The sequence below is a fragment of the Oryza sativa genome, chromosome 10 (genome assembly GCF_034140825.1).
Source record: "Oryza sativa Japonica Group chromosome 10, ASM3414082v1".
Classification (NCBI taxonomy): Eukaryota; Viridiplantae; Streptophyta; class Magnoliopsida; order Poales; family Poaceae; genus Oryza; species Oryza sativa.
In genome coordinates this window covers 7,468,280-7,495,175 of record NC_089044.1, presented here as the reverse complement: position 1 = coordinate 7,495,175, position 26,896 = coordinate 7,468,280, and the positions used below count along the sequence as shown (strand labels likewise).

The 26,896-nt window shown below is 42.7% G+C and overlaps 1 protein-coding gene and 1 pseudogene across 1 annotated transcript; one reads left to right on the top strand and one right to left on the bottom strand.

The window, feature by feature from the left end:
- Positions 1-19,008: 19,008 nt before the first annotated feature.
- Positions 19,009-22,094, top strand: LOC4348261 (uncharacterized). The gene is made up of 5 exons (XM_015758369.3): positions 19,009-19,397; positions 19,473-19,565; positions 19,642-19,743; positions 20,467-20,535; positions 21,845-22,094. Exons 1-5 carry the CDS (start codon positions 19,304-19,306, stop codon positions 21,922-21,924), a joined length of 438 nt encoding a protein of 145 aa, XP_015613855.1. The 5' UTR covers positions 19,009-19,303; the 3' UTR covers positions 21,925-22,094.
- Positions 22,095-23,522: 1,428 nt separating this feature from the next.
- LOC107279066 (uncharacterized) lies at positions 23,523-25,009 on the bottom strand (annotated as a pseudogene).
- Between the last annotated feature and the right edge of the window lie 1,887 nt (positions 25,010-26,896).

Sequence of the window (26,896 nt, the reverse complement as noted above, 5' to 3'; positions counted from 1 at the left end):
GATTTTCTATCTTGATACTATATTTTTGCTTAAAGCATGAAGAACGGGCAAACAAGTAAAAGACCTGAATGACATAGAATACTCACTTCACATGTTCTACTCATGGCTTGTTATATATAATTGCCATGGCTTAGGCACATATTATATGGATGGGGACTACACATGCATATGGCATACACACATACTATATCAATGGCATAAAAGCATATTGTATTAATGGAATGCACACATATTGTATTAATGACATGCATACACACATATGTTACTAGTGGATATTACACATTCACATACTTCTCTCCACAATTATTATGAAAGTGATAAGGTCATTTCATCATGTTTCTTATTATTATATTAAAAACAATAAACTTTGCATAATGCCTGCAGGAAAATCTATCTATTCTTTCCATGTGAGCTCATTGTAGGTCATAATAATTTGAAATTGAAATTTACATTGTAATGAATACCTTTCACGCCCAGAAATTCACAAGTAATGTCCGAACTAATTTGTGCGTTAAAATCCTCGTCCAGGAATCAACCGAGGTACACAAATTGACAATTTAATATACAATTCCATTATAGTAATTACGTTACATACTTACAAAAGAAAAGAAAATAGCAGCGGATAAACGGTCTAGCGATGGCTTCATCTCCACTCCCACACACAGCTCAACTGGGGTATAAGCCAAACGTTTTCTCCTTTGCAATTTTTCTTCAATTGAGGTTTGATTGATTATTGCAAGGTGAGTACATGGAATATTCTGTAAGCCACACAACAAATATGAAAGTGCACAGGGATACAAAAGAATGACATAATATGGCTCATTTGCAAAAGAAACATTTAGCAAAACATTTAAGAGTAGTAAAACAATAGAGTAATTAATCATCAATATTAATCAACACTGAAGCGCACACCAATGCTGCATAGGCCCAACCAAACATGAACAACCAACCCCGGTCGTATAGATCAAACCTCCAAACCAGGAATTAACCATTCCAAACTAGGAGTTAAACATGTATCATCATTTATCACATTATTATTATTATTATTATTAATGAGTAGTGTGGGACTAATCATGAAAAACATTGTTAGATCCGCCCATAACCACAGGTATGGTTATTCGAATAGTTTTACTCCGGCCAGGATGTACCACTGTACCCACAAGACACAACCCCCAACACGTTGCCATGCGCCTCAATACCACCACGGTACCTTGGAAAGGAGCTGTGACAATACCCTCTACATACACAACTCACCACCGTTCACCTTTCATGGATCATAATCACCCCCTTTAGCCAAGGTATGGACTCCCCAGCGGTCCCCGTGGGCTTATCTCCGCCACTTCACAGTCTGGTGCCCCGCAATAAATCATGCTATACAAAAGGTAAAGCCGCTGCGCATTCTAGCTTGTGGTTGGTACGGTTAATGTTTCACAACAGTAGCTCGTGAACCGGTCCTTAATTGTCATGAGCACGACCATAAAATCCGTGTGCTCACAACCCACCATTATTCATCATTAGGTAATAGTGAAGCTTTAGTTATCCCAATAGTGTGCTAATGTTTCTAAGTATAGCTAAGCAATTACATCTAATATCTAGTTGAACCAATATATAAGGCTCAAGCTAGTCAAATTATAACCCATAGGAAAATAAAGTTATCTTCAGCCATAATATGGGAAAAATGCTCACACCACCTAATGACATTAAAAAATAAATGCATATTTGAATGAAATAGAGAATTTAAATATAGGTTCAACATGCTCAAAGGATGGTGTTTAGAATCTGTGTGACTTGCCTTGCAATAATCGGTCTTCAATTAATCTTTTGGAACACTTCCGACACACTCACGAACCTTCGAAACGACGGAAACGACAAACTAAACGCAAAACGAGGAAAAACACTAATAAAAAACAAATAAACAATACATTAAAAATGTAAAAAAAACATGTAGATTATGATTTTAGATGAATTATGAGACTTGAACGGCCTCATTCCGACTTCATATGATTTAGTTATGAATTTTACAAGTTTTAATCCAATTAAAACCTATTTAAAAGGATTAAATAAATTTATAACACAATTTATAGATAATTTTATTATATAGATCTTTATTTTATACAACTTTTGTAACTTGAACCACATTAATCTAAGTTACGATGATTTAATTATGAATTTTCTAAGGTTAAACAACTTTTAACCATTAACAGGGATTATATTTTTTTATCATAACAGGGATTATATTAGAATTATGACTCAATAAAGAATTAATTTTAAAAAGTAAAAGATAATTATTTCGTCATCGAGGATCGGTCCACCGTAAACCGGGTTCACAGAAGCGATCCACGGAACATATGGTCGAGATCTGTTAGACCTAATATTGACCGGATCGGATGGCCGAGATCGATTCGATCTACCACGTGGCGGTGGCTGACAGGATGCTGACATCAGCAATGACAACACCACCGGCGGCGGCTCGGGACCTTATGGTCGCCGGCGATCTAGGGCACGGCGGTGCTATCCGAGGGCACTATCGTGATGAGGGGAACTCACCGGTGCACGACACGACGACGGATGGCGATAGCGGTGAGGTTAAAGCAGCGGCGCGACTCGGGTTGATGGCAGCGGCGGCGCTCCAGTGAGGAGCGGCGGCGGCCTCCATGCGAACCCAACAGTGGCGACTACGACCGAAGGCGGTGGCTGCAACGGCGGCAATGCACTAGGACAGAGGTGGCGACGGTGCTACGGGCGGCGGCAGCGACCGAGACTTGAGGGGAAAGGTAGAGGATGGCTAGGGGATGCTTTATATAGGCACAGGAGGGAGAGATTGATCTCACAACGAGAGGAATCGACGCTGGAAAATCTAGGGTTTAGTTTGGAGACATAAACTCAAATCGAGCTCAATTAGGATAAACTACTTGGAATTGGCTCGATTCTTGGGGGAAAAGATAGAGGTGGATAAGAGGATGATTTCCCCTCATCCAATCAGACACGGGGGCGAACGGTGGCGGTAGATTCAGCAGGGAGGCAGCGGCGATCAGGCTCGGCCAGCGGCTGGAGATAGGAGAAGAGCCGACATGTGGGGCCCACATGTCGGCGAGAGAGGGAGAGAAGAGAGGGGCGGCAAGGCTGGGCCGCGCAGCACACGAGAGGGAAGAGTTGGGCCGAGAATCGGCCCAACGGCTTAGGAGTGGGTTTTAAAACCTTTTTAATAAAAATACTATTTCCTTTATTAAAAATATTTCCCTTGCTCAAATAATTTCTAGAAAAAATCTAGGAAGTAAATAAACAAGCAAAGTATTTAAAAAAATTATAAATAGATCATTTATTGATTAAATAATTACTAAAATATTCTTAATATTATTAAAATTATTAATTGAGCTCTGAAAAAATCCGAAAAATTCCAGAGAGTATAATTAATCATGGAGAATTTAATAGAAATTAAATCTAGCCATGCTCTGTATTTAGGAAATTATATTCCCCATATTTAACTTCACTTGTATTCTAGTGAGCATTTAATATATTCTAAGAATAATTTATAAAAAAAATATTAATCCTGAAACGAAAATCAAGATGTGACAATACTTTACCTGTTCTATAACAATATTTCTTTCCAATTTTCCAACCGTTAGGTAGGGACAACTTTTGTTCTATTGGTATGTGTATAACTTCTGTTCTGTAACTATTGTTCTAATATGAATTCTATTGCTATGTGACTAACCGTAAGGCACACAAGTAGCAATTGACACATGCAACAAACATGAAAAGCAAAAAAAAGTGCTCACATTTCCACAACAATATCATTTAAGAATCATTAAACACCAATATGGGATTTTATGTAATGGTGCAGAAAGTGGCATATTTCTACGAAGCTGTCACACCCTGAAAATTCAAAATATATAAATTGTTGTTTAAATGGAATTTTTAGAATTAATTTTTTTAAAGCCTAGAAGAGAAGATCTAATTTTAATTAATAAATTCCAATATAAAAAGGGGCCAGATAAAATTTCATTAAATACTTTGCTTAATTCTATAATTCCTAGATTTTTCTGGGATTTATTTGAGCTAAGGAAGTATTTTTAATAAATAGAATTGCATTTAAGAAATAATTTAAATTGAAAAAGGTTTTAAAAAGTCTCTTTTGGCTTTGGGCCGAAAGTCGGCCCAAAACCGCTCTCTCTCTCTTCGGCCCAGTCCGGCCCAGTCCGCCGCCGCGCGCGCGCGCGTCCGCCCGCTGACAGGTGGGGGTCGTCGTCTTCGTCGCGCCGCCGCCGCTCGAAACCCTAGTTTCGCGCCGCCGCCGTTCCTTTCCAAATCCGGCCGTCCCTTTCCTTCTCCGGCCGAATTGATAGAGGGGAAATGATCCTCGGGATCTCCTCTACCTTTTCTCTTTTGGAAACATCGGCTAAATCGGTTTGGAATGTGTTTGATTCGAGTTCGAATCGGATCGGTCTCTTTCCTTCAAACCCCGATCTTTCCTTCTCGTCGCCGGCCGCCGTGGGCCTTCGCCGCCGCCTCCTAGCCCCTTTAAAAGGCTCCTCGGTGTCTCCTCTACCCGCCGCCACCCTCGCCTTCGCCTCTCGTCGTCCGTAGCGCCCTAGCGCCGTGTGCCCTAGCGCCGCCGTCGCTCCAGCCGTGCGCCGCTGCCGTTTCGGTCATCGTCATCGCTCAGGAAGACCGCCGTCGTGGTCGCCAAGTCGCCGCCGTCCTCATCCGCCCCTTCGCCGTCGCCGAAGATCACCGGAGCACCGTCGCCGCCGTCGACCCGATCTCCGCCGCCGCTTCTTCTTCGTCGTCGTCGCCGTCCGTTCCTCTTCCGCCGTCGCTTTGGTCGCCGGTGAGTTCGCCGTGCCGTCCGCTACCCGTTGGTGCCCTCCGTTCGTGCCGAAGCGCCGCCGTTCGCCGGCGAGCATGCGCGCCCGAGCCGCCGAGCCGCCGCCGCCGGTGGTGACGTCATCGCTGACGTCATCGTCCCCGTCCGTTGTGAGCCGGTCGTGGACCGATCGATCTCGGCCGTCCGTTTTGGATCAAGTCGATCTCGGCCGTCCGTTCGCGTGTACCGTCGCCCGTGCGCCCGGTCCACCGCAAACCCTAGCCCGCTGACGCAATAAATCCCTTTTTCCTTTTCAAAAATAATTCATTATTGCGTCATAATTCAATTAAAATCAATTTAAGTGTTTTAATCCGATTAAATCTTCAAAAATTCATAACTAATTCATCTTAGCTCCGATTTAGTTGGTTCAAGTCTCTAAATTTTTCTAAAATTGAGATCTACGTATTAAAAATATCCACATGTACTGTTCATGCTTGTTTATGTGCTGTTTTGGTGTTTTTGCTCTTTTCTGCTTAGATTCCGTCGTTTCCGGAGAGTCCGTTTTCGCCGAAGAAGAGTTTGAAGAGTTCCAAGGCCGGCAAGGAAAGTCACACAGATCCCAAACAACCCTTTGAGCATGTTGATCCTATTTAAAGCTATTGTTTCTATTCAACTATTGCATTTATTTTCGAATGTCATTGGGTGGAATTAACCTATTGTTTGTTATAGCCCTTTTTGATCTGATTACTTTATTCCTTGATACCTTGGGTTATTATAACTTGACTAGTTGGGCTATATATATTGGTTCAGCTAGATATTAGATATAATTGCTTAGCCCTGCTTAGAAACATTAGCACATTATTGGGATAACTTATGACTCACTATTATTTAATAATGATGGCTTAATGATAGTTCACGATGGTCAATCGTGATTTGTTAATTAATTATTTGCCAACTAAAACTTGATAATGGTGGGTTGTGAGCACATGGTTTTGATGGTCGTGCTCATGACAATTAAGGACCGGTTCACGAGTTTCGGTTGTGAAACATTAACCGTGCCAACCACAAGCTAGCGTGGGCAACGGCTTTATCTTTTGTATAGCATGGTTCATTGCGGGGCACCAGACTGAGAAGTGGCGGAGATAAGCCCACGGGGGTCGCTGGGGAGTCCATGCCTTGTTTATAAGGGGGTGATTATGATCCAGGAAAGGTGCGCTGCGGTGGATTGTGTTATGCAAGGGGTATTGTCACAACTCCTTTCCGAGGTACCGTGGTGGTATTGAGGCACATGGTGACATGATGTGGGGTTGTGTCTTGTGGGTACAGTGGTACACCTCTGATCAGAGTAAAACTATTCGAATAGCCGTGCCCGCGGTTATGGGCGGGTCTAACAATGTCTTTCGTGATTAGTCTCACCCTTCTCACCATAATAAAAGGTGCTTTAATTGGTAATAATTTGATTAGCTCCTGGTTTGGAATGGTATATTCCTGGTTTGGAGATAGAACTGTGCAGCCGGGATGGTTGTTCAGAATGGTTGGGCCTATACAACAGGGTATGTTGTATAGCGTTGGATTAATATTGTTTAATTATCACTTAACTGTTTTATAATTCTCAAATGTTTGCTAAATGCTGCTTTTGCAAATGAAACCCTACTATGACATCCTTTGGTATCCTTGTGCACTTGCATATTTGCTGCGTGACTTGCTGAGTATGTCATATACTCACCTTGCAATCATTCATCAGAGGAAGAGATCTACAATGAGGCTGATGGTGTGGAGGATTAGGTGTAGCCTTGGTCAAGCTGCCTGTGGAGTGGAGCCGTCTGCGCCGTTTATTTTATTTTCCGCTGCTTAGATCTTTATTGATTGAGAGGAACTATCTACCTCTGTAATGACATTTTATTCGCTTATTAATTAGAGTAATAATTGTACTCTATTATCAATTTGTTATTGTGTGCCTCGGCTGATTCCTGGACGAGGGTTCACACACATGTAAGCGTTTGGAATTTTGGATAGAAATTCCGGGCGTGACAAGTTGGTATGAGAGCCCCTTGACCCTAGGTTATGCCAAATGGTTACCCATAGAAGCCCTCTAAAAATATTGGAAAAGTAGAACTGTTCTCCTCCCTTTCTCTTTTAATTAAACCAAACTAATGGCACATGCACTTCATAATCTCTTTTAATGGTTCTCATTCAAAATTTATTCTAGTGTTATTAGTACTGTACATCTATTACTGTACTAATGGCTCATTTTATCAGCAAAAGTTTTACAATGTTGTTTTATTTAATCTTGCTGCAATAAAATAAATTTAGCATGTTGATTTTATAACTTTCTTTCATTTCTTTTGGAGCCGATGTTCAAAAGTACAAAATTCATTTCCAACTGTTTCAACTTATCTTGCAAAGCTTGGTTTACTTTATTTACTTACCTTTTACTTTGAATTTCTAAACTTTATTCAAATTAATCCAAAAACTTGTGCTATTAACTGGATAAATGTCTTAACTCCCTCCTTTCACTTGTCTTTAGATGCCGCGCTACAAGCCTGAGTACTTGTTTGGTGTTGAGGGTTTTGTCCAGGAGTTGCGTACGATGTCCTTTGTCATTGGAATTTGGACTGCCCCTTTTTATGCTCAGATTCCTCATGATCGTCATGAAGAGAAGTGCCGAGTCAAAGTCACCTTGAACAGTAATAGTGAAGATATCCCCTCAGTGATGTTCGAAGCTGGAGGAAGAAATTACATCCATGCATGTCAGGAGGTGGCAAGGATCGCCATAGGAGAGCTCCGCGATCGTTACAGTGATCAGTTGGCCGACACTGAGTATCGCTACCATCCTCGCCAACCTCAGGGAAGTGACCGTGGCAGCTACCTTGAGACTGAAGGAATTGAGAATGATGCTACCACAAGGCATTTGGTTGAGATGTTGTGGGCTATGGATGAAAGCCGTGCGGAGACTGTGTTAGCAGCTCAAGATCGTGAAGACCGGAATCGTGGTAAGATTTGCAAGTTAGAAGACAAGGTGGATCGTTTGGAGAAGGAACTAGCTGCGTTGAAGGGAGAAGCACCGCCGCAGAAGGCCAGGATTCGTCTCACCGCAAGGAAGAGAGCTCTATTTGTCCCTCGTTACCAATTGGCGCCAAAGGTTCGTGTGGTGGAGAAAGAAGTTGCCCCAACCTTAGCAGATCCTCCGGTCATCATCATAAGTGATGATGAAGAAGAAGAATCCAAGCGCACCCATTCCAAGATTGAGTGGGTAGCTACTCAAGATGATGAAGACGAGCCGAACGAACCTTCAATCGACCTCCGATGCTCGGAAGAACTAGAGTGACTTGTTAAGTCGTTATCTTAGATCGTTGTGTTAGTTTGCTTGTTTAAGTTTGCTTGTGTGTGTCTCGCATGTGATTTACATCAGTGGTGGGATGTAAGTGCATGCGTTTGTTTGCTTTTGAGTGTTAGGAAGTTGGTGAGTTTAGTGGTGTGAGAGTCTTCAGTTTGTAATAATGAAACTCAGTTAAGATCAATAAAAATTAAAGTGATTCCCTGTCCTAAGTAGTTTCCCCCGGTTTCTCTTCTTGTGCCCTGTCCATGCCAGATGGTGAACACTCGCAGCAACGGGAATGGCCCCAACAACCCCAATAACAACAACAATGGAGAGAATCCCACTCTTGCTCAAGTTCTTGCTCAACAGACTCAGTTAATGAACATGATGATGCAGCAACTTCAGAACCAGCAGAACCAAGGAAATAACCATGCACCTCCCCAGAACAAGTTAGCAGAATTTCTTCGTGTGAGGCCGCCTACTTTCTCTAGTACCACTAATCCTGTCGAAGCTGGTGATTGGTTGCATGCCATAGAGAAGAAGTTGGATTTGCTTCAGTGCACTGATCAGGAGAAGGTCTCATTTGCATCACATCAGTTGCATGGCCCTGCCTCTGAATGGTGGGATCACTTCCGCCTTAACAGGACTACTGCTGAACCTATCACTTGGCTTGAATTCACCGCTGCTTTCCGGAAGACGCATATACCATCGGGAGTGGTGTCTCTCAAGAAGAAGGAATTCAGGTCGCTCACCCAGGGATCTCGCTCTGTTACGGAGTATTTGCACGAGTTCAATCGTCTGGCTTGTTATGCTCCGGAAGATGTGCGCAATGATGAAGAGCGCCAAGAGAAGTTCTTGGAAGGACTTAATGATGAGCTTTCTTATCCACTCATGACTGGAGATTATTCTGATTTCCAGAAGTTGGTGGATAAGGCTATTCGTCAGGAGGACAAATACAACCGCATGGAGCAGAAGAAACGCCGGATGGCTCAATTCAAGACACAACAGGGGAATAATCAGAGGCCGCGTCTTACTTTAGGACCCCAGTCCATGCCACATGGAGGTTCTTCGTCTGTTGTTCGTCCGCAGCGTCAGTTCTTCAACAACAATGCTGGCAACAACATCCGCAATCAAGCTCCACGCCCTGTTGCAGTTCCAACACAGCAACAGCCTGCCAAGAGGGAGCAAGGCAGCAAGCCCGTGGTGTGTTTCAACTGTGGAGACCCAGGACATTACGCTGACAAGTGTCCGAAGCCCCGACGCGTGAAGGTTGTCCCTGCTCAGAGCAACTCTGCTGTACCAGCATCAAAGGCCCGTGTCAATCATGTTGCTGCTGCAGAAGCTCAAGATGCTCCAGATGTGATTTTGGGTACGTTCCTTGTTAACTCAGTTCCTACAACAGTGCTTTTCGATTCTGGTGTTACACATTCATTCTTATCTATGAGTTTTGCGGGAAATCATGGGATGGAAGTAGAAGATCTTAGACGTCCTTTGATGGTTAGTACCCCAAGTAATCAAGCACTCTCTTTGCAACGTAGCCCCTCTGTCAGAATAGAAATTAAAGGAGTACCATTTCTGGCCAATCTTATCCTGTTAGAATCCAAAGACCTTGATGTCATCCTAGGGATGGACTGGCTAGCCAGACATAAAGGTGTGATAGACTGTGCTAACAGAAAAGTAACTCTCACCAGCAATGATGGTCGAGTTGTAACTGTTCATGCATTGTCTTCTGAGTCTTTAAGGTCAAGACTGAACCAAATAACTTTGGAAGAGATTCCTATAGTCCAGGAGTATCCCGATGTGTTCCCAGATGATTTACCTGGTATGCCGCCCAAAAGGGATATAGAGTTCAGAATAGATTTGGTACCTGGAACAACTCCGATCCATAAGAGACCTTATAGAATGGCAGCCAATGAGTTGGCAGAAGTCAAGAGGCAAGTAGATGATTTGCTTCAGAAAGGATACATCAGACCAAGTTCATCTCCATGGGGAGCTCCGGTTATTTTTGTGGAAAAGAAAGATCATACCCAGAGAATGTGTGTGGACTATCGTGCACTAAATGATGTGACTATCAAGAATAAGTATCCACTACCCAGAATTGATGATTTGTTTGATCAGCTTAAAGGTGCTACTGTTTTCTCCAAAATAGATCTTCGATCAGGATATCACCAGTTGAGAATCAAAGAGGAAGATATACCTAAGACAGCTTTTACCACTAGGTATGGGTTGTTCGAATGTACTGTTATGTCTTTTGGACTTACCAATGCCCCTGCTTTCTTCATGAACTTGATGAATAAAGTGTTTATGGAATACCTAGACAAGTTCGTGGTGGTCTTTATTGATGATATTCTTATCTACTCTCGGACCAAAGAAGAGCATGAAGAACATCTTCGCCTTGCATTGGAGAAGCTACGAGAACATCAACTATATGCTAAGTTTAGCAAGTGTGAATTTTGGTTGTCTGAAGTGAAGTTCCTTGGTCACGTCATCTCAGCAGGAGGAGTTGCCGTCGATCCTAGTAATGTGGAATCCGTAACCAACTGGAAACAACCGAAGACAGTTTCAGAGATTCGCAGTTTCTTAGGCCTCGCAGGATATTATCGGAGGTTTATAGAGAATTTTTCCAAGATTGCTAGGCCCAGGACACGACTGCTTCAGAAAGATGTAAAGTACAAGTGGTCGGAAGAATGTGAGCAGAGTTTTCAAGAATTGAAGAATCGCTTGATATCAGCTCCTATTTTGATTTTGCCTGATCCAAAGAAGGGTTTCCAAGTGTATTGCGATGCATCCAAACTTGGGTTAGGTTGTGTACTGATGCAAGATGGGAAGGTGGTTGCCTATGCATCTCGTCAGTTACGTCCGCATGAGAAGAACTACCCTACTCATGATCTTGAATTAGCTGCAGTAGTTCATGCGTTGAAGATTTGGCGTCATTATCTCTTCGGTACTCGTACAGAGGTATATACCGATCACAAGAGTTTAAAGTATATCTTTACTCAGCCGGATCTGAACATGAGACAAAGGAGATGGTTGGAATTAATTAAGGAGTATGACATGGGAATTCATTATCACCCGGGAAAGGCTAATGTTGTAGCAGACGCTCTTAGCAGGAAAGGCTATTGCAATGCTACGGAAGGACGACAGTTGCCGTTGGAATTATGCAAGGAATTTGAAAGATTAAATTTGGGAATTGTCAGTAGAGGTTTTGTTGCAACCTTAGAAGCAAAGCCCACTCTAATTGATCAAGTTAGAGAAGCCCAAATTAATGATCCTGATATTCAAGAAATCAAGAAGAATATGAGAAGAGGAAAAGCTATTGGTTTCTTGGAAGATGAGCACGGAACTGTATGGTTGGGTGAGAGAATCTGTGTCCCCGACAATAAAGATTTAAAAGATGCAATTCTGAAAGAAGCTCATGATACTTTATACTCCATTCACCCTGGTAGTACCAAAATGTACCAGGATCTCAAGGAAAGATTTTGGTGGGCAAGTATGAAGCGTGAAATCGCAGAATACGTAGCAGTATGTGATGTTTGTCAGCGAGTCAAGGCAGAACATCAGAAACCTGCCGGTTTGTTGCAGCCTTTGAAGATTCCTGAATGGAAGTGGGAAGAAATCGGTATGGATTTTATCACTGGTTTACCCAGAACGTCATCAGGCCATGACTCTATATGGGTAATAGTCGATAGACTTACCAAAGTGGCACATTTCATTCCGGTAAAGACAACTTATTCCGGAAGTCGCTTAGCGGAATTATATATGGCAAGGATTGTGTGTTTACATGGCGTTCCTAAGAAGATAGTGTCTGATCGAGGCAGTCAATTTACTTCAAATTTTTGGAAGAAACTTCAGGAAGAGATGGGTTCTAAGCTGAACTTTAGTACTGCTTATCATCCGCAGACAGACGGACAAACCGAAAGGGTGAATCAGATTTTGGAAGACATGTTGAGAGCTTGTGCTTTAGACTTCGGTGGAAGTTGGGATAAGAATCTACCTTATGCGGAATTCTCGTATAACAACAGTTATCAAGCTAGTCTACAGATGGCTCCTTACGAAGCACTGTATGGTCGGAAGTGCCGCACTCCGCTTTTGTGGGATCAAACGGGAGAACGTCAGGTTTTCGGGACGGATATCCTAAGGGAAGCAAAAGAAAAGGTGAAAATCATTCAAGAAAGATTGCGAGTGGCTCAGTCTCGACATAAGAGTTATGCTGACAATCGCCGCAGAGATCTAAGTTTTGAAGAAGGAGATTATGTGTATCTTCGTGTCACGCCTCTTCGAGGAGTTCATCGTTTCCACACCAAAGGAAAATTGGCACCGCGTTTTGTGGGACCTTATAAGATTGTCAGTAGAAGAGGAGAGGTTGCATATCAATTGGAGTTACCTCAATCCTTGGCAGGAGTCCATAATGTGTTCCATGTGTCGCAACTAAAAAAGTGTTTAAGGGTACCTATCGAAGAAGCTAATCTTGAACAGATAGAAGTCCAAGAGGATCTGACCTATGTTGAGAAACCAATCCGTATCATGGAAATAGATGAGAGAAAAACCAGGAATCGAGTTATCCGTTTTTGCAAAGTCCAATGGGGTAATCACTCGGAAGAAGAATCAACTTGGGAACGAGAAGATGAATTGAAGTCAGCTCATCCGCATCTGTTCGCCAGTTCTTCCGAATCTCGAGGACGAGATTCTGTTTAAGGGGGGTAGGTTTGTCACACCCTGAAAATTCAAAATATATAAATTGTTGTTTAAATGGAATTTTTAGAATTAATTTTTTTAAAGCCTAGAAGAGAAGATCTAATTTTAATTAATAAATTCCAATATAAAAAGGGGCCAGATAAAATTTCATTAAATACTTTGCTTAATTCTATAATTCCTAGATTTTTCTGGGATTTATTTGAGCTAAGGAAGTATTTTTAATAAATGGAATTGCATTTAAGAAATAATTTAAATTGAAAAAGGTTTTAAAAAGTCTCTTTTGGCTTTGGGCCGAAAGTCGGCCCAAAACCGCTCTCTCTCTCTCCGGCCCAGTCCGCCGCCGCGCGCACGCGCGTCTGCCCGCTGACAGGTGGGGCCCACCTGTCAGGGTCGTCGTCTTCGTCGCGCCGCCGCCGCTCGAAACCCTAGTTTCGCGCCGCCGCCGTTCCTTTCCAAATCCGGCCGTCCCTTAACTTCTCCGGCCGAATTGATAGAGGGGAAATGATCCTCGGGATCTCCTCTACCTTTTCTCTTTTGGAAACATCGGCTAAATCGGTTTGGAATGTGTTTGATTCGAGTTCGAATCAGATCGGTCTCTTTCCTTCAAACCCCGATCTTTCCTTCTCGTCGCCGGCCGCCGTGGGCCTTCGCCGCCACCTCCTAGCCCCTTTAAAAGGCTCCTCGGTGTCTCCTCTACCCGCCGCCACCCTCGCCTTCGCCTCTCGTCGTCCGTAGCGCCCTAGCGCCGTGTGCCCTAGCGCCGCCGTCGCCGCCGTCGCTCCAGCCGTGCGCCGCCGCCGTTTCGGTCATCGTCATCGCTCGGGAAGACCGCCGTCGTGGTCGCCAAGTCGCCGCCGTCCTCATCCGCCCCTTCGCCGTCGCCGAAGATCACCGGAGCACCGTCGCCGCTGTCGACCCGATCTCCGCCGCCGCTTCTTCTTCGTCGCCGTCGCCGTCCGTTCCTCTTCCGCCGTCGCTTTGGTCGCCGGTGAGTTCGCCGTGCCGTCCGCTACCCATTGGTGCCCTCCGTTCGTGCCGAAGCGCCGCCGTTCGCCGGCGAGCATGCGCGCCCGAGCCGCCGAGCCGCCGCCGCCGGTGGTGACGTCATCGCTGACGTCATCATCCCCGTCCGTTGTGAGCCGGTCGTGGACCGATCGATCTCGGCCGTCCGTTTTGGATCAAGTCGATCTCGGCCGTCCGTTCGCGTGAACCGTCGCCCGTGCGCCCGGTCCACCGCAAACCCTAGCCCGCTGACGCAATAAATCCCTTTTTCCTTTTCAAAAATAATTCATTATTGCGTCATAATTCAATTAAAATCAATTTAAGTGTTTTAATCCGATTAAATCTTCAAAAATTCATAACTAATTCATCTTAGCTCCGATTTAGTTGGTTCAAGTCTCTAAATTTTTCTAAAATTGAGATCTACATATTAAAAATATCCACATGTACTGTTCATGCTTGTTTATGTGCTGTTTTGGTGTTTTTGCTCTTTTCTGCTTAGATTCCGTCGTTTCCGGAGAGTCCGTTTTCGCCGAAGAAGAGTTTGAAGAGTTCCAAGGCCGGCAAGGCAAGTCACACAGATCCCAAACAACCCTTTGAGCATGTTGATCCTATTTAAAGCTATTGTTTCTATTCAACTATTGCATTTATTTTCGAATGTCATTGGGTGGAATTAACCTATTGTTTGTTATAGCCCTTTTTGATCTTGATTACTTTATTCCTTGATACCTTGGGTTATTATAACTTGACTAGTTGGGATATATATATTGGTTCAGCTAGATATTAGATATAATTGCTTAGCCCTGCTTAGAAACATTAGCACATTATTGGGATAACTTATGACTCACTATTATTTAATGATGGCTTAATGATAGTTCACGATGGTCAATCGTGATTTGTTAATTAATTATTTGCCAACTAAAACTTGATAATGGTGGGTTGTGAGCACATGGTTTTGATGGTCGTGCTCATGACAATTAAGGACCGGTTCACGAGTTTCGGTTGTGAAACATTAACCGTGCCAACCACAAGCCAGCGTGGGCAACGGCTTTATCTTTTGTATAGCATGGTTCATTGCGGGGCACCAGACTGAGAAGTGGCGGAGATAAGCCCACGGGGGTCGCTGGGGAGTCCATGCCTTGTTTATAAGGGGGTGATTATGATCCAGGAAAGGTGCGCTGCGGTGGATTGTGTTATGCAAGGGGTATTGTCACAACTCCTTTCCGAGATACCGTGGTGATATTGAGGCACATGGTGACATGATGTGGGGTTGTGTCTTGTGGGTACAGTGGTACACCTCTGATCAGAGTAAAACTATTCGAATAGCCGTGCCCGCGGTTATGGGCGGGTCTAACAATGTCTTTCGTGATTAGTCTCACCCTTCTCACCATAATAAAAGGTGCTTTAATTGGTAATAATTTGATTAGCTCCTGGTTTGGAATGGTATATTCCTGGTTTGGAGATAGAACTGTGCAGCCGGGATGGTTGTTCAGAATGGTTGGGCCTATACAACAGGGTATGTTGTATAGCGTTGGATTAATATTGTTTAATTATCACTTAACTGTTTTATAATTCTCAAATGTTTGCTAAATGCTGCTTTTGCAAATGAAACCCTACTATGCCATCCTTTGGTATCCTTGTGCACTTGCATATTTGCTGCGTGACTTGCTGAGTATGTCATATACTCACCTTGCAATCATTCATCAGAGGAAGAGATCTACAATGAGGCTGATGGTGTGGAGGATTAGGTGTAGCCTTGGTCAAGCTGCCTGTGGAGTGGAGCCGTCTGCGCCGTTTATTTTATTTTCCGCTGCTTAGATCTTTATTGATTGAGAGGAACTATCTACCTCTGTAATGACATTTTATTCGCTTATTAATTAGAGTAATAATTGTACTCTATTATCAATTTGTTATTGTGTGCCTCGGCTGATTCCTGGACGAGGGTTCACACACATGTAAGCGTTTGGAATTTTGGATAGAAATTCCGGGCGTGACAGAAGCACAGCAGAAACATTCTCATTATAATGGTGTGACATCCTGACCCAATTGGGATTTGGCTTGTGTGGCCCATGTGAGCTGTGTGCGTATGTTTAGTACCACCTTGCTAGTTTAGCACGAGTGGAACCAACTTATAAGGCCTCTACCCTCTAACCATGCCACTCCTGGGTTAACCCTTTTACACGAAGCGATGACGAAAGTGTAAGTACGGTGGTGTGTGCAAGTTGGCCCGCCCGTCAGTTGGGCTGGCTACACAGTTCTAGAGGGAGGGCTGTTACAAATGGTATCAGAGCCGACCCTCGCGGTTGCGCATACGGGTCAGTGTGGGGGCATATGGCGCATGGCGCATGTGGGCTCTGTGTGAGGCACATGGCATGGCATAAGAGCCGACCCTCGCGGTTGCACGTACGGGTCAGTGTGCTGGCATATGGCGCATGGCGCATGTGGGTTTTGTGTGAGGCAGCATTGGACGTACGGACGTGCGCTAAGAGGGGGCGTGTTCCTAGACGTTTTCCTGTGTGGCTGAGTAAGTTGGACTGACGGGGACGTCGGGTCCTTGAGGGGGGGTGTATGTGACATCCTGGCCCAATTGGGATTTGGCCTGTGTGCGCATGTTTAGTACCACCTTGCTAGTTTAACATGAGTGGAACCAACTTATAAGGTCTCTACCCTCCAACCATTCCACTCACGGGTTAACCCTATTACACGAAGCGAGGACGAAAGTGTAAGTAGGGTGGTGTGTGTAAGTGGGCCCGCCCGTCGGTTGGGCTGGCTACGCGGTTCTGGATGGAGGGCTGTTACAAATGGATTTTGAAAGGATAATCTTGTCTTTGGTATATTTGCAGTAGAATATATAAGAGTTAATCCCTTGTGTACCCATGAAAACTTGCCCAATTTCTTCTATACCTCCCAATTTTACTCGATCCCCTCTGTACCCCTGTTTTTTCGCTTTGATCCCTTCCATGCCCCTCCCGTTAGGTTTTCTTCATTTTGCAGTTATGTGCCCTTGTAGATGGAGGAGCAACAACAGGTAGATTGGTAAAGAATTGGAAAATATTGACCGCATAGTATGTGTATTTTATGAGACTAATAATGAGTTAAAAAATTTTATTGTGGTATTGGAAAAAAAATGCAATACATCGAACGATTTGTTTGAAAAAATAATAGGGTTGGAAAATCAAAGTGTCATCAGTTTGCTCTGTATAAAAAAAATTGGTACACTCAACGGGAAGTGGAACTTGTGGATAAAGGAGAAAATCCATTGCGAAACATTTCGAGCATCCATTCAAAAATATTAGGACCATTAATAGTAGGAAGGAAATGAAAAGAGTATCTATATAGAAATTTGTGAAACAAAATATAATCTGGATCAATAAGAGCATCAAGAGCATCATGGATCATCAATCAAAATAGTAGCAACCATACAAAGCACTTCATATCAATTTTATTTTCATCATCCATACAGAGCACTTCATATCAATTTCATTTTCATCATCCATACAAAACAGTTCATATCATGCACATACCACAATTTCATTTCCATACCCAATAGTGCAGGAACCAAACCAACTTTCCACTACATACACAAATATTGCAAATGACATATCAAATTAACTGGGCAGTACATCATGAGCATAATGACATAAGGTCCATAACAGTACATCATTGGACCATGAGGAAGCAATCCTTACAATAGCAAAATATGTCAATTTAGCTATAACTACAACACTTTGTAGGCATCACAACAGCAAACAACAACAAAATCTATTAGGCTCCACATGATAAATTGCCAGTACCAAATAAAACCTAATCAATTAGCCATATATATAATTTAGTACATAAGCTTTCTTTTGCTCCTAGTGCCCATTGCAGGGCTCTTAATTTTGCTCCTTGTGCCCATAGCTAGGCTGTTAAGAGCAGCAGAACATGGTGGGTTTCCGTTTGTCTTGCTCTTGGCCTTTTTGAGTGCAACTGGATGTGTTTGCTCTCCAAGACATGGGAGGGCTACAATCATGTTGGATGGCTCAGGTTGGTTTGATCCAGTAAGCGATCTTGATCTAGAAAAGAGACTTGTGAATATATCGCATAGAGCAGCATAATACCAATAAATTGATATAATTGATCTAATTACTTACCTAACTGATCTACTTGAACTTGAGCTATTGTTCCTTGTCTTACTATCCTCAATGAAATGAATGTTTGGACTGTGAAAAATGAATTGTTATGTACCTAACTGATCTATATCCATTATACAATGAAATAAAGAACATTGGCTAACCTAGGAGGATATGTCATTATTGGTGCAACTATTTCTTACCTATTCTTTGCCTCTTATCCCATTTCACCAACAACCACCATCGAATCCTCTCCAAGAAGTCATATAAATGTAGTGCTTTCCAATTTTTCACCAAATTTGTAATGGACCCAAAAATTGTAAAACCTGGAATACATATTATAATCAGTGAAATGGGGTCCCCTCTGTCTTTTGAGATTATTTTGCTCGATTTTGAATTTTTCATGCATCCGTCATTTCATTCATATGCATTAAAACTAGCTTGGAATAATTTTAATAATTAATTTGTGTGTGCAAAATCCTGGAAAAATTCAAAAAATTCGTATACATTATGAAACACACTCAGTTAAATTGGCACTATTTTATCAGCTCATTTGGTACCTCAAATTATTTAGTCAAACCAGTCAAAAACTGGAATTAAAACATATCACTTAGTCCTCTTTCAAAATCTACCACAGTAAAACCATAACTCCTCTGCCCTTGCTTTTCTACCATCATGACCTCCTCTACTCACAGTATTTTTGCCCAAAATTTCACCTTAGAGTAAGCCACTCGAAATGGCTGGTCAAAGAGACAATGTGAGCATGTGATTTAAATTTGAGAAAATTCAACTTGACCTTCACTCACCCTACCCTATTTCAATTCCACTGGGTCCAGCCTTCCTTGGCCCCGCTAACCAGCCAGTAGGAAAGCCCAGGTCACCACCCAGCCTTCCCACCTTCTCTTCCTCTCTCCCTCTCCTTGTAGGCATGTCATCGAACACGTGGCATGCGTCTTCTTTTGGAGAAGAAAACTACACCACTCAGCTTTCCACCACGCCAAGCCGAGCCTTCTCCGCGAAGCCTAGCCGTTAGACGTCGCTGCAGGTGGGCCTAGACACCGTGTCTCCGTACCCATCGTCCACCTCACACCATTCTCCCCAATCGTCGCGTGAGTATGCCTCCATTGAGAAAGAACGAAGTCGTTCCGGCCAAACCTCCGCGCCCCGACCAAATCTCTTCCTCCATTACTCTTTCTGGACAGGAAGCAAAGCTCCTGACACGCCCAGCCGTCCCGTTCCATCGCCGCGCTGCTCGAGAAAGGAGAGACAGTGACATGGCCATAGACCGAGCTCACGAGCACCGCGTCCAAACTCCACCTTTAAGCCTACCCTTGCGCCAACACTCTCTCCTAGCTCGCCTCTTCACGTTCCATGCAAACACAGGGAAGGGAGTCCCTTGGGATAGCCGGAACGCAAGCGCCCGCGTCGGCGCCGGCGAGCCCACGACGCTACCGACTTCCCTCTGGTGAGCCTCAAGAGAAACCGTTCGCTTCATCTTTCTTAGCATCCCTCACTGAATCCATTTTACCCTTGTCCTCAGACGAAACACCGACGGGCAACGCCGCCTCTTCGACGTCCTTCGCGTCGGCCAGAACACCGCCGCCGCTGTCCTCACCATCGATCCGCTGCCTTGGTGAGCTATAGCTCTATCCCTCGTGCCAGCGAACTCCTAGGACCACCATAAGACTTTCCCCCTCAACTTTCCACAGGTTCCATCGTTGGAGAAGCCCCGCCGCTGACGCCACTCGCCGTCGGAGCAGAACACCGTCCCCGGAGCTCCCCTCACCGCTTCCACCCAAACCGTGCCCGGGGTGAGCTTTCTCATCTGCTATAGGCTCCATTCAGAGGATTGGTTAAGGACGTAGTCGCTGCAGCCGCTTCGCCCGCTGCATGCGAGACCTCCCATGGCAGCCATGTTTCCTGTATCGATCTGTTTGTAGGAAGAAGACGATGACCTATTTGTAATTCTTAAAACACTCAGGGATACCGATGCATATTTGCTGAGAGGAGATTTGATCCGAAAAGGACCCATCCGTTAATAGCTATAACTGGGGGGGCTTTCTGCATTATGCATATCTCTCACGTTAAGCTCCACCCGACATGTAGGCCCCACTGTCAAATAAAGGAAAAACCTGAAAAAAATGATTTCTGTGATTTATTTTTACACAGTAAGATGCTGAATCTTTGAAAAATCACAGGGAATTCATTTTAACTCCGATTTGAATGAACCAAATTTCAGTATGATCCTCATGTTATTCTCTTTAAAATGGTTAGAGCAAATATTGCACAAATATCATGCAGATGTACAGAAAAATTCGAATTTACAATCAGTCAATAGTATGTTTTTCAATTTCAGGATTTTAAACTTTGAAAGCTTATATCTAAGGCATACGAACTCGGATCTAAATGATTCTTTCACCTAAATTCATCTAAAATCATCCCCCATCTACTGTACCAGAACCATGCATATTTGAGCATTTTTAATTTTTGGTGATTATTTGGTGTTCATTTGAACTTCGTTTAAATTTGAATAGACAACGAAGTTGCAGCCATAGAGGAGTGTGAGCAGGAACCTAAGACTTGTGAGGAGTTCACTGAGCAAGGCAAGTCCTATTCAATTCCTCCTTCGAACATGTTAAATCCTATATTTTTGCAAATGCTATATTGTTTATAAATTACACGCGACATTGCAAAATGTGGGATTTCGGTAGAGCAACTCCTATTTGCTGCACTTATCCTCCTTGATTATTGATTATGTTACTGTTGATACATCTAGGATGGGCTGTGGTACTGTCCAAGTACCAATTTGGGTATATTCGCACTACTAATATAGCTATTGCTTAGCCATGCTTAGAGTTTCGTATGTTACAAACGGTGGATCATTCACTCTTCAAAATTTTGGCTATTTGAAAATGTTGGACAGAGGTGTCGCCTCTGTTATTTGTGAAGTTGAAAACTGAAAAGTGATGATTTTAGACTTGGGCGGCAAGTGGTGTGCATATGGTGGTAGTTGCATACCGATAGGGGGAGTGTTTGCCCGAGTCGATTAAGGACCGAGCTATGTGTCACCAACTAAGATTTACAGTGCAACCACATGTGTTATTTATAGGGTAACCTTAGTTATGAAGTTGCTTAATGTCTAACCTTGCATTGGGAGGCCGTAGTAGTATGGACTAGTCGGAATGATGGTTTATAGGAGCTACCTAGTGCGGTTTGTGCCTAGGCGTCTAAGCGTATCCAATATAACGGTTAAGTGCCTCGTTGAGGGAACGGATGGTTCACTTCACGGCGCTAGTACCAGCGAAGGCCCCCTGGACTAGCGGCACTAGGGTTGCTCCTAGTGTGGGTATACACTGGCCGTGCTCATGCAAGGTTAGGCTTGAGTAATGTAGTAACTTCGTCATATGCTAGCAAATCGGGTACCATTTGGTATCGCGTGACATGGTTTACATGGTTGCTAGTTTATGTCATGTGGGTATAGTGCACAGCCTCTGCAGGGTGTTGAACTAATCGATTAGCCGTGCTCACGGTCACGAGCGACTTGGTGAAATGATACAAGTATAGTGTTGGTGGTTTAATAAATGTTTTGTGAAATTGGCATGGTGGGAAATTGGTGATGACTTTGCTCGGTGTGGGCTGAAAGTGAAATGGTTACTTGCTGCCATGGAGGGCACAAGGATGATATTAATATGATGCTTATGTTACTACTACTATTGTTTACTTATTGCTTTACAAATTTTGTTGCAATCTATTACTACTTACTACTGTGAATCAAAATTTGCTTTATGCTGAAATTTAGTCCACAAACATAGCCTCGTTTGATCTCAGCTTGCAATAGACATAGGCTTCCCAAGGTTTGGGTAGGACTTGCCAATACGTTTGTATTGACCCACCTCCTGTTGTTGTTTTTAGACATTGATGCAGGAAATGAGATGCCCAGTGATGAGTACTTTGCACCGGGTACCGGAGGTTTCGAGGATGGTTCTTTCTAGGGTGATTCCTAGTCAGTTGCTTGTGGTGGTTTGGTAGATGGGCATACAGAAGAACATATATATTTTGCTACTCTTATTCCGCTGCGTTTAAACTCTTCCATTTGGCCGGTCCGCCCTATCTATGTTGTATGACTTGAGCACTCGCTAAGTTATGTGAACCATGTTATCTATTTGTATGTGTATTATGTATGGATGTGATGACAAGGTTGTGGTTTCGTGTACTAGCCACTGATCATGGGACTAGTACGGTGTACGCTCCGGGTATTCGGGAATTCCATCCCCTAGCGCCGACAAAATTATTGAAGCTTTCTGCAAGGTTATTTGTCACATAATCAACCTTGCAAACTATAGAGAACTGACTCCTACTCCATAGCCTTTTGTGATACTTCCTAAGGTATGCTGATGCTTCTAGTTAAGCTTCTTGCATGGCTGCCATATGTTTCTCGTAGAAGTAAGGGCTCCATGCATATGCCACAGGCCAAAGGTTATCATAAAAAATCTTGCAAGTAAACTTTTTGAAGTTGGTGACCATGTGCTTCACGCACTCCCGGTGTCAAAACTCTCTCTCCTATGGGGACAGACTCATGTTGATAAACTCAGTCCTTTCTGCAATGCCAACCTACTATATGTGTTCTTTACAGCTCCCTATTGCAGTTATTGAAAATATTGACAGAGCTAGAAGACACTTTTTGTGGAGAGGAAAGGATCTTAATTCAACCAAGAAATGTTTGGCTGCTTGGGGAAAGGTCTGTAGGCCTAAGAAGAAAGGGGGTCTAGGGGTCATTGACTTAAGAATACAAAATAGAGCGCTGCTTCTTAAGCATCTTACAAAGTTTTTTAATAAACAGACAATTCCATGGGTGAGTTTGATTTGGAACACTTACTATTCTCACAAGCTTCCTCAGGACGCAGTTTTATGTGGATCATTTTGGTGGAAAGAGATTGCTCAGCTTGAAATTCTCTTTAGAGGATTTGCACGTCCTATCATTAATAACGGATGCTCTATAAGTTTTTGGCATGATATGTGTAATGGAAAGGTTTTTGCTCACTCCTTCCCAACACTCTTTTCGTTCACAAAACACAAATTGGACACAGTTGCTTAGCATCATTCAAGGTCAGTCGATGATCAGTTCTTTCTTCCTCTATCAGTTCAAGCATATGAGGAATATAAAGTTTTCCTGGAGGATGTTACCCAAATCTCTTTGAACTCCATGGTGGATAAATGGACATACATCTGGGGTAATGATCTTTATTCTTCTAATAAATTCTATAAGCTATCATTTTGGTCCATACAGCCAGCAGTAACCCTTCCATGGATCTGGTCCAGCAAAGTATACATGAAGGTTAAAGTCTTTGCCTGGTTGTTGTTCCTAGATAGAGTTAATACAAGAGATTTGTTGGAAAGAAGACATTGCAAACCGCCAAATGTTCCTGTTACTTGTGTTTTATGCTTCCTAGGTCTGCGAGAAACTAGAGAGCATTTATTTTTCCAGTGCCCTTTTGCAATTGCTTGTTGGAACACAATTGGTTTTTCTTGGGACACAACACAGGAATTTCATCAAATGCTGCAATCTCATAGGAGTGCCCGACCTCATCTTTCATGCTTTATGGAGATCTTTCTTGTGGCTTGTTGGCTGTTATGGAAGCAAAGGAATGATTTAATCTTTAAGCATATACAACCTTCTGTTCAGAGATGGAAATCTAATCTCAAGGAGGAGCTAAGTCTACATTTACTTAGACTTAGGATAGTTGATAGACCTATTTTGCAAACATGGATTGACGTCTTGTAATTTTCTTGCTTGTATAAATTTCTTTCATTTTTATATATGAAATTTAACCGTGGGGGCTTCCCCCACTGTTTCCCGGTCAAAAAAAAAAACTCTCTCTCCAAATACCATACAACTTTGTGATAGCAAGCTCCCTGCCAACATGCACTCTTTTGTAGTTGATCTTAACCTTATGTGTTTCATGGATCCTTCTTTGCAATTCCTTTGCTCCCACAGTAGCATCCTCCAACAACCAATCTTTTACCTTCTCACAAATCCAAAACTTGCTTGCAGCCTTGATAGTCTCACTTCTTCTCGTACTTGAGCATTCATGTGGAAAAGGATTGGTTTTCACCTGAAATGAAAAGATATTCAATACCGCAATAAAATACATATATGACAATAAACTTGAAGAATGCATGCTGTTTTAAATTAAATACATACCATTATAGTGACACCATCAGCAACCACGGATGCATGGATCCTCCACTTGCAACCTTGAGCAGCACACTTTGCCAATCTAAATTTAATTGCATGTTGTGCTATTGCCAATCTAAATTCGTCAATGTTAGAATATATGCTTCCTAAAATCATTGGTGTGTCATCCTTATCATAAATTGTGCTAGGAATATGTTCTGGCATCCCATCTGATGCCATTGACTCATCCTCAGATTCATTGACACCATCATCTTCAGATGCATCCTCAGGTTCATCCTCAGATGTAGCCCAAGATTCATCCTCGGATTCTTCATTGACAGCCCCTTCATGGCTTCACCTTTGTCTGATGGCACGAGGATATGAGAAGGCAGAGTGCTGCTGCTAGGTTGGCTGAAATCCACTTGAGATGGGGTTGCCAGAGAAGAAGTATCAGGAACACATATGTTTGCTTTAACAAGAGTGTGGTCTAACTCATCAATATTTTCATTCATACCATGTATACGAATAATCATTGGAATCACCTTGATATCAACAAACTTTTCAAACATTTCTAGCATATCCTGGTCAGTTGTGACATGATGAGAAATTTTATGAACCATATTCACATAGCCAATTGTGACGGTTTCATTTGGCCCCCATGGATATGAATTTGCAATATCAGCAACAAAGTCTTTGTAGCTCATAGCATTTGAGTCTATCATCTTATTGAAAATAAACCAATCATATTTCACCCTAGCATTTTTTCGATCCCTGGCTAGTTTGATTTCCAATAGATATGTAGTTAAGGTCCATCCTATGGATGAACACGGTATGACAGCAAGTTAGGTCACTTACCAAACGGGGAGCCATGATGGAACCGTGCTAAGCCTTGAATCTGCCATGCCAAGTAGATGTGGTGCAGAGAAGGGGATGGTGGCCTCAACCATTTTTCTTTGACTTACCGACACCAATGAACAACCCACTCCTATAAACAAGAAATCACTCATCAACTACTACTTTACATAAGCAAGAAGAAGAAATGAAAATTACTGCTACTCCTACCAGTAGGGCGGCGCTGGGTGGCGCAGCGACGAGAGGGTATTCGCCCCACCGCGCAACGGGAGGTCTATAGCCGGCGGCGCCCCACCGCGTAATGGGAGGGCGGCGGCGGGCGGTGCACGCGACGGGAGGGTGGCTGCGGTGGGATGGCGGCGTCGCCCCTGGCGTGATTGGAGATTGGCGGCGCGCGGTAGCCACTCACGTGGAGAGGATGGGGGAGAAGAGAAGGGGATTGGATCTGTTTAGCTGGGTTGGCACTGGCATGGGCATTTTGGTATTTTTTGAAAATACTAACAATGTAACTCACATATTTTGTTACAGATCAAACGGAAACCTAACGGGAGGGGTATGGAGGGAATCAAAACGAAAATTCGGGGGTATAGAGGAGATCGAGTAAAATTGGGGGAAGGGGGGTATAGAAGAGATTAGGTAAGTTTTCATGGGCACACAAGGGATTTTCTCAATGTTTTTCCCCTAAAAGCACGGTTGATGAATACATAATCATGATTATCTATTCCATTTATACACCACAGTCTGTGTACGCTTGAAAACTCACTCAATCCCTTTCATACCCTTGAAATTTACCCGATCCCTTCTAATACCCCTGAAATTTCAACTTGATCCCTTCCATGCCCCTACCATTACATTTTCCTTCATTTCACTATTACGTTTGGTTGCAAATGTCTTTTTGCCGTTGATGCTTTAGGTTTGAATATAAACTTGAAAAATGATTGAAAATTTTATTTGAGTACACAGTATGTGCATTTTATGAAACTAATGAGACTAAATAATTAGTGCAGAAAATTTTGACATAAATTTTGAAAATAAAACACATGCAACAAATTAATATATTTATTTGAAATTTTAATAGGACAATGAATTTTTTTTGATCGGCAGCATTCGTAAAAAAAATTATTGTGAGCATTGGTGCTCCTATCTTTGTATGAATGCTCCTTATTTTTGGAGTTTTTTTAAAAAATAAATACATATTTTTTTCATTATCTAAAAATAAATTTTGTGATACATAATGCATCATACAAAAAAACTCGTAACTATAATAGTCTACTGTGACAAACTTTTACATTTTTAATAATGTAATTTATAAGTTTCTATGTTCATCCAAAGGGTAAAATAGTCATTTTCATAGAAATTAGACGGTCAACTAACGGGAAGGTAATGGAAGGGATCAAAATCAAAATCATCTTATCTTCCACTATATTAATAGCTATATGTGAGTGTGTGCACGCGCACGTGTGTGTGAATATGTTGGATGATGGTTTGGTCAAATATTATGCAAAGTTTTAGTTCGTGTTATGAACCTAATAATCTGGCTAAATAATCATTCATCAACTCCATAATAAAGGAAATCATCTGCCATCACCAAAACAATGCAACAATTAAAAATGCATTATGAAATCTCCAAATGACAGCGGAGATAAACAAAGGACAAAGAAAGAACACTACTTATTTGCAAGTAGTAGGAAATGCTCTTGGACAGTTGTCCGGACACCTCGGACGCTTCGCTGCCCACCAATAGCTGAAAGACATATATCTTGCTCATCCTCGCTTACTCTGGATTATCTCTCCAACAAATTAAGAACAGGACAAGCAAAGTTGAGGGTTGGCGTCCAATTTTTTGCCATGGATCAGGCACCTGAACCAAAGTATTTTCCAAACAACACTTCATAATTTGTGACACGAACCAAGAAAAAGGGACAAACTCACCCTAT

Bases quoted from the DNA above. Each gene is read 5' to 3' on its own strand.
- LOC4348261 (XM_015758369.3), top strand. From the start codon at position 19,304: ATGCAAACACAGGGAAGGGAGTCCCTTGGGATAGCCGGAACGCAAGCG. The intron at 19,744-20,466 runs GTGAGCTTTCTC...AAATTTGAATAG, and splicing joins CCACCCAAACCGTGCCCGGG to ACAACGAAGTTGCAGCCATA. The intron at 20,536-21,844 runs GCAAGTCCTATT...TGTTGTTTTTAG, and splicing joins TGAGGAGTTCACTGAGCAAG to ACATTGATGCAGGAAATGAG.